Source organism: Otolemur garnettii, unplaced genomic scaffold, assembly GCF_000181295.1.
Source record: "Otolemur garnettii isolate 467f Iridium unplaced genomic scaffold, OtoGar3 scaffold00124, whole genome shotgun sequence".
NCBI classification, from domain to species: domain Eukaryota; kingdom Metazoa; phylum Chordata; class Mammalia; order Primates; family Galagidae; genus Otolemur; species Otolemur garnettii.
Genome location: NW_003852519.1, coordinates 4,099,347 through 4,107,088, shown reverse-complemented (window position 1 = coordinate 4,107,088; position 7,742 = coordinate 4,099,347). Strand labels below are relative to the sequence as shown.

The 7,742-nt window shown below is 40.6% G+C and overlaps 1 protein-coding gene across 1 annotated transcript in view; it reads right to left on the bottom strand.

The window, feature by feature from the left end:
• The window catches only part of PTPRO (protein tyrosine phosphatase, receptor type O), a 237,075-nt gene that overhangs the window by 72,585 nt on the left and 156,748 nt on the right, over positions 1–7,742 (bottom strand). Inside the window, 1 exon segment of the mRNA XM_012810064.1 lies at positions 5,070–5,266. Within this exon segment, the coding sequence (XP_012665518.1) occupies positions 5,070–5,266 (197 nt within the window).

Below are 7,742 nucleotides of genomic sequence, written 5' to 3'. Positions count from 1 at the left end.
TTTTTTTGATAAGAGCCATTTTTTTTTTATTAAGACTTTCCTTTTAAACTTAACACCACATTGCAGACATCCCACCACACCTGCCAGTGCTGACCTAGCTCATTGATCACCCATTTTACCTATTTAGAATTATTAGAATAACACAAGATATAAAGAATATAGACTGTTTCAGGGTGATAGTATTTCAGGCAGTAGTTGATTCTAATTATTCGGATGACTACCTGGAGCCATAGTTACTTAAATATGTCATTATAACAAATTCACCCTAAGAAATTGTACTTTTTTCAATGACAAAGCGGCTTGGGCACATACATCGCATTATCAAAAAAAAAAAAATGACAAGAGGGCGATGGTATTGCAAATTACTTGCCTTGGTAATAAATTATAAGCACCAATCTCTCCCTACCCCAATGTATGAATATTTTCCGAGTTGCAAACATATATTTACATTTCTATGCCTCTAATGCCTTTTCATTTATTTTGAACCTCCTTGAGCGGGGGCAGAGGGGGTTTATTTAAGGTGGAAAGAAAAAATTCTCCTGCATTCTGCTTACTAAATAATATGTGTTTTATTTACCACAAGATCATTCCACGCTTCCTCCCTCAATTTCCACAAGTCTTAGCATTCTAATACTCTCTTGACTGGCTTCATCCTTCATTCCCAAGAACTCAGCTGAGCTTAATGTCTTCCTAATTAGGTACCAATTCTTTTCCTCATCAGTTAAAGAAACAAGAGGAAAGATGTACTCAAGAGGATTGCTATAAGAAATACTAATATATAATAGACTTTTACGTAATGGGGTTGATCTAAATAATAGTGGAAGTTCCTTTGAGTCTAAAATAGTCTTATTTCCACTTTATGTGATTCTCTTTGATTCTCTTTCCATTGAGTCTTTTCTGTGTATTTATTACAGTTACTCAGATTTTTCTATGGAGGATCTCTACAACCTCCCTGTTTCCCTCCCTTGATTCAAAAAGCATCCATCTAGGTCTGTATAATAAGCATTAAGTACCGAGTCCTTTCATCTTTATTACAATCCTCTTAGAATATGTTTTTTCTTCTATTACAGATGAAGACACTAAGGCTTAGAGAGAGGAAGAAGGTTACTCAGATTCTTCTGGCTTTTAACTGTTAAAATCAGGTCTGAAAGCCAAATCTGTTTGACTCTGGAATGTGTGCTCCAGCCTCTATCAAGATGGGTGGTAGAGGTGACTTCCCTAAAGAGAACAGAAGTAGCACTGGCTAGGAAGTCAGATCCTTTGGGTTCTGGTCTATGCTCTGACACTAATCATTGTGTGGCTTTGGAAAGGTTCCTTAAATATTGGCCTCTTAACATTATCATTTCTTAATTTATGAAGCTAAAAGATTGATTTATCTTTTTGTGTGATTTTGTGAGTTACTATATAGTCCTGTAAGTTGTCAGAAAGCACTCATGGACCAAACAAAAGTAAATATACATATATATATGATGGTGCCTAATTTTGAAATTTGATTGTATGTATCTTGGAAGAGAATACTGAGAGAGTACATTTATTGTGAAGAATTAACTGAGTTCTTTATGTAACACAAATTGAGCAATGACTATGTTCAACATATGTTGGTTAATAAATAGGATTACAATTGTTGTTAGGGGAGATTCTTCACGAAACTCTTTTCTTGGGACATGTGCACAGAAAGGACACTACTGCAAGAGGGATTCTACCTAACAAATGCAAATATTGTAACCTAATTGTTTGTACCCTGACATTAACTTGAAATAAAAAACATCAAGCATGAAGTGACACACAGATATGTGTGTGTGTGTGTGTATACACATATGATTAGCACAAATTCAAATTACTATGTACAATGTGCCTACATGGATGGTCAGACTCTGAACTTCATAAGCTCAGGGTCCAGATCTAACTTACCCTTACCACTACACTGACCGCAGGACCCACCTTGCACACACAGTCACACGGGAGTCAGCAGAACTGCAGGACAGAGTGGGGGCTCTAGCAGCAAATCTCACAGATCATCACATATACAAAGTGATGATCCCATGGTACTGTCAGTGGTATTGTGTGGCTTTGGAAAGGTTCCTTTCCAAAGGAAAAATAGGGAGAATGAGAATATAAAATAAGGAAATATTATGATGAGTTATTGATATGGGTTTGGCTTTAGAATCAGTCTTATTTTAGAATAATGAAAATTCTTTGCTTGACCAAACTTTAGTCAGTCTTCTGAACCTTCTTCTAGGCCCATCTGGGCACTTCCTTGTAAAATTCAGTTTTAGCAAAGAATCTCTCATTAAGTCATTAATTTAGGAACCCCCCCTCCTTGACATCTGATCATTCTTCATATCTGATCAAGTTCTGCATTCCCCCCACCCTCCAGGTGACCTCTAATCACCCTGGCCTGTCTTCAGCAAGAATCCTGTTAGGTTGGATTGGACTTTCCAGAATCCCTGTGACCCCTGATATTTCCTTTTAGTAGTTTTCACCCACTGACCACTCCCCTCTTACACCACTGCTTGTTGGCTCTAAATTCCCATTTGCCTGTATTGTATTTGGAGTTGAGCCCAATCTCTCTCCAGCACATCAAGACCACTGCCGTGGCTTCTGTACCTGTCATGATGATCTTGAATAAGGTCTTCCTTACCCTGCTTGAACAATATCACTGAATAATTTTTTCTCCAACAAGTGCCAAGTTTGAATTTTTTACTTAACATAAACACAGTACTATTGAATATAGAATTTGAAAATCTTTTTTTTTTTCTGGATAATGTTTGCTTTAGGAAATAAGCCCAAAGCCCAAGTTAGCTCCATACTGGTGACATCTTCTAGATCCCTTTGATTAATGGCCACGTGACTCTAGGCTGTGTTAACAGAAGAAAATGATTAGGTTCATACATTCGAAAAGGAGAGCTTTATTTCTCATAAAGGGTTGCAGCCTGTGGGTGGCCATTCCTACAGACTGAAAAGCAGAACCCCGGCTAGAAGTCAGGAACATGTGCTTTGAGCCGGGGACAATACTGAACATGGTGGCCACATATATATATTTAACAAGCTATAGGAGTGGTCATGATAAACATGTGTCTGTACAATGGAGCTTTTTGCTTCTCTTGGGGATCCATGTTCAGAGAATGGCCACTCACTGGTGTCAAAAGGTGAAGCAGAGGATGTGAAAACCCTCTCCATAAAATGGTTAAACTACTCATGGTTGGTGGTTCCATATCAGGAAAGTGTGCTGGTCTGGATCGTGAGATTGATTTTTTTAGCCCTTTGGAAAAAAGCCCAATGGCTGTTACCAAAGTGGGGGGGGGGTGTAAGGAGGTGTGTCTAACCTCTCATCCTGTCATGGCTGGGAACGCAATCTTAAGTTTTCCCTGGGATCCCCTGGGCCAAGAGAGGGTTACCTGAGTCAGGTGGGGGCTGAGAATTTTATTTTAGTTCATAGCTGGTTCTTGAGACTTTTTGAATGTATGTTTCCTCATCTGAAAAGTGAGTGGGTGTGTGTGTGTGTGTAGTGGGACCATGAATGATGGTGATGTATATCAACACACTCCTCAAAAAGTTCTTGTGGTAACTGAGATGATGCCTTGTATGGTCTATTTCCTATAGTCCACTTCAAATATTGGTCTCCTGGCCCATAACTCTTAATAGGACCTTTCATATTCTGTTTTCATACTTGTATTTCAAGAAGGCATTGTCAAGGTGCACTTGGACCAGCCTTTTCTGGTTCATTTATCATTTACCGTATGTATCTGTACCCTGAGCCACTGCCTTCTTACGTGAAAGACATGTAATTTGTCCATTAGAACAAGGAAGAAATGCACTTTGTAGCAGTTGACTTCTAAGTCATGATCTGTAGGGAGACACATTTTTCTATCAATGTAAAGTGTCAGTCATCTTGGGTGTGCTCAGGGAGGGAAGCCAATAAGCTAGCTGCACAATGAGCTGTGATTACTAGTTAATCAGTTTAGCATATTTATTCCTTAATTTAATTCAAGTCAACGAGTAGCCTCATTCTCAAGTAAGGGAATTCTATGGCTGTGTGGTGCTTCAAAGGCCACAATTCCTGAATGAATTCAAAATTTAAAATTTCTCATTGTTTGCATTTCATTAAATCCTTGATTTTCCTGGAGGAAGGAAAACATCTCACATGGTTTTCACATATAGCAAACATGGTTTCTGAGTGTTACATTTCTCATGTACTCCACGTGAATCAATCATTTAATTTTTATTTTTGGCTTTGGGGAAGAAAATAAATAAAATGAGATTTGAGGAAGATGGGACTGGGCCCCAGGTTCTCAGGGCATCTGAGAGCCAAATTCACTCGGTGTCCTTGGGGATGGCTGTCCAGGGTGTGTGTTCATTCTGTAGCCCCTCACAGGACCCCCGGTGTGCACACTGTCTCTGCCTCTTCTCATGGAGGATTAGTAAGGAGGAGGTCTTTTGACTTTATATACCTTCAATTTTGGTATGTTTTTTCATCAAGCATATGTTACTTTTATAGTCCAAACAAAAATTAAAAGAATGGGAAAAGTGGAACCAACAAATAAAAAACTCACAACCCCTCTGTTGGCTGTCTCCTCCCCTGGTAAGTTTTTCTGACCCGTTTCCAAATCCCCTCCCCTCATCCATGTTTCCTGTGCTCTGCTCCTTCTCCCCATGAACTCATCTGGCTTTTCTTCACTTAGTTTTGGCCCAGGCCTCACTCTACGTGGTGCAGCAATTCTATGTTCACTGACCCATTGTTCTCACTAGATTAGCAGCTCTGAGAAAGCGGGATGTTTAAACTTATCTAGATTTCCAACATCTATCCTAGAGCCTGGCACATTGTAGATGTTCTGCAGATTCTGTTGAATAAGCAATGAAAGTAAAGGAACTTGGCCCTTCAATGAAGGGAAAGGAAGATGACAGTGTGACTGAAGAGCCATTGCCTGGCATTTCCTGGCCCCTCTCCTGGTTCTTGGCTGCAGCACACCCACCCTGCTCAGAGAGAGCTCAGCCCTGCTCCAAGCGCCTGCTCCAGCATTGCCCCGCAAGGCTGTGCTTCCACAGGGCAGGTGTGCCCTTTCCTTTACCTGAGTGCAGTACTGCTTTTCAAGCCTCTGGCTCTCCTTTTGTTTCTGGCAGGTCAGTGACACCACAGACACAATGGTGCTGTTGTAGTTCTCTTGGGAAGACGTCCAGGACATCAAGGCAGTGGTGGAGCTTAAAACATGGACGCTCACGTGCTGGGGCTTCTCAGTCAACTCTTCAATCCACTCTCCTGAGGGACCTGAACATTTCAAATCAGAACACAAGGGCAGTTTTACACTGAGCTGGTGGGAGGAAAGACTCTAGTTTTAAAAATCATGCTGTTCTCCTTTTGCCCTTGTGAAGAGATTCAAAGTAAGATTGGCAGTCAGACTGGCAACTCTTTCGATCTTCTGCTGAAGTCCAACTCCATGACCTCACAGCAGCCTCAGCAACCACAACCATGGTCCTGCTGGGAGTTAGAGGCTCCACTTCAGTCATCGTAAGCATTGGTTTGGGAGTATTCTGGTAAATTCTCCAGAGAGAATTTATTTCTCTCTTAACAAAGACTGGGTGTGGCAGTGTGGCATTCATCAGTGTGTCCAATTCTTTTGCCAGTAGGGTCTTTGCTGCCTAGAAATAATTGCTTTAAAATTAGGTGGCGCCTGTGGCTCAAAGGAGCAGGGCACCAGCCCCATATGCCGGAGCTGGTGGGTTCAAACCCAGCCCTGGCCAAAAACTGTAAAATTAAAATTAACCACTACTACTACTCCATGAAAAAATTTAAATTTGGCAGCAGCAGGAACGAAGAGGTAGGCCGGGGCTATATTAGAGATGAAATAGGCAACGGGTGGGATCAATTAAAGAAACTGAACCCTGGGAGTGGGGGGTAATTTGAGGGACAGAATACACTCCTTACTGTAAAATATCATCTCCACAGACGTGCCAATCTATCAATAGCTTTGTTCTTTTGGATTTCCACAGTGGTTTTTAGCACAGTGCCTGACACATAGGAAGGACTCAAGAAATGTTAAGGTCGTGATTAGCTACAGAAATTCCCTGCTGAAATGCAAATGTGCAGCTTCTTTTTATTTGCTTAAGATGCATTTCTCTGTTCCTTAATTGAATGCCGTATTGCTGGGCTAAAGCCCAGGAGAGGAAAAGGAGCAAGGGTTCTGCAGGGCAGAGCAGACTCTGGCTCTGTAAATAATGCAAATAGTGCAAGGGAAATAATAATAATAAGATGCTAACAGGTTAGCAAAGAGATACAGCATTCGTTATACATTATGTAATTATGCAACATGTGTATTAATGAGCCTAACGCTCAGCTCTGTGTTGTTTGTGTTTATATATTTTAATCCCTTAATTTTTGTAACAAGCCCATAAATACTACTATTAGGTCTCACTTTGAAGCAAGGACAGGGAAAGCAGAGCTGGGATTCATACGTGGGAAGTTGGATTCAAAAATCCATGCCTTTAACCCTGGGTGAGACTTCCTGGAGCACTGTGAGGTAGCAAAAAATCTGGAGATAGGAAAAGGGGGCCCAGACTTATGTTTTGCTCATCATTGGTCATGCAACCTTCGCCAAATGACTTAATCCTTCTGAATCTCAGTCTTTGCATCTGTCAAATGGAAAAAGCATGGAAAGTTCAAATTGAAAAGACCAACTGCCTTATTTTACTGACGGGGAAAATGAAGCAGAGACCCAAATGACCTGCCCAGTGTCACAGGCCTAAGGACCCAATCCAGATCTCCTGTTTCCTGAGTCAGGGCTCTGAGACATTATCATGATGCTTTCTGGGTAATCTGTTTCCCGAGATTGCTGTTACAATCAAATGATATTCTATCCGTTAGAGAACTGTATAACTGCGAATTGTAGTTACTGTTAGGAAAACACACCGAGAGAAAGTGGGAGGAAGCAAACAAACTTATTCAATAGTTTTGCATCAGTACTGACCTGAATTAGCACAAGGGAAGGGTCATAGCAAGCGGCACGGAAACAGATTTTGTCATCAAATACTCCTAGGTTCTAATCTTTGTTCTGACACTTGGGAAAATCATGGAGTTTTCCATGACTTGGTATTTTTTATATGAAACATGGGGATAACAAAAATGTTCCCTGCCTAAGGCTGTTGGAAGACGAATGTAAACTCTACCTTAACTCGTCTCTGGGAAAGGCTTCAAAAGTACATAAATAGAAATCATAATGCAACAACAAACATAAATCGTGATGTAATAAATTGCCCACTCAGTGCCAGAATATCTGAAACCGTTTTGTCAGGGAAATGGGCTGTAAATATAATTTGCTGGCATGTGATTACATTATACAGAGCAAAATGAAACCACCTTCATTTGTCACTCACTTATCCAGCTAAGGATCAGTATTTATATTTATAATATCCTTTGTCAAACCAAATGAGTACACACAGTGTATCCAAATAGCTTAGTGGCACGGAATAGAATTCCTAAGTACTCTCGAGTTTTATTGCTGTTTTATAGGCAGAGAAAAACCAAAATTTCTAGTGGTCCATATTTTTCTACATCAGGGGTTCTCAATTTTCCTAATGCCGCGATGTATTTTCATTGTTACAAAGGGGTCGCGACCCACAGGTTGAGAACTGCTGTTCTAGATGGTTACTAAAATGCGTTGACCCACAGGTTGAGAACCGCTGTTCTAGATGGTTACTAAGATGCGTTGACCCACAGGTTGAGAACCGCTGTTCTAGATGGTTACTAA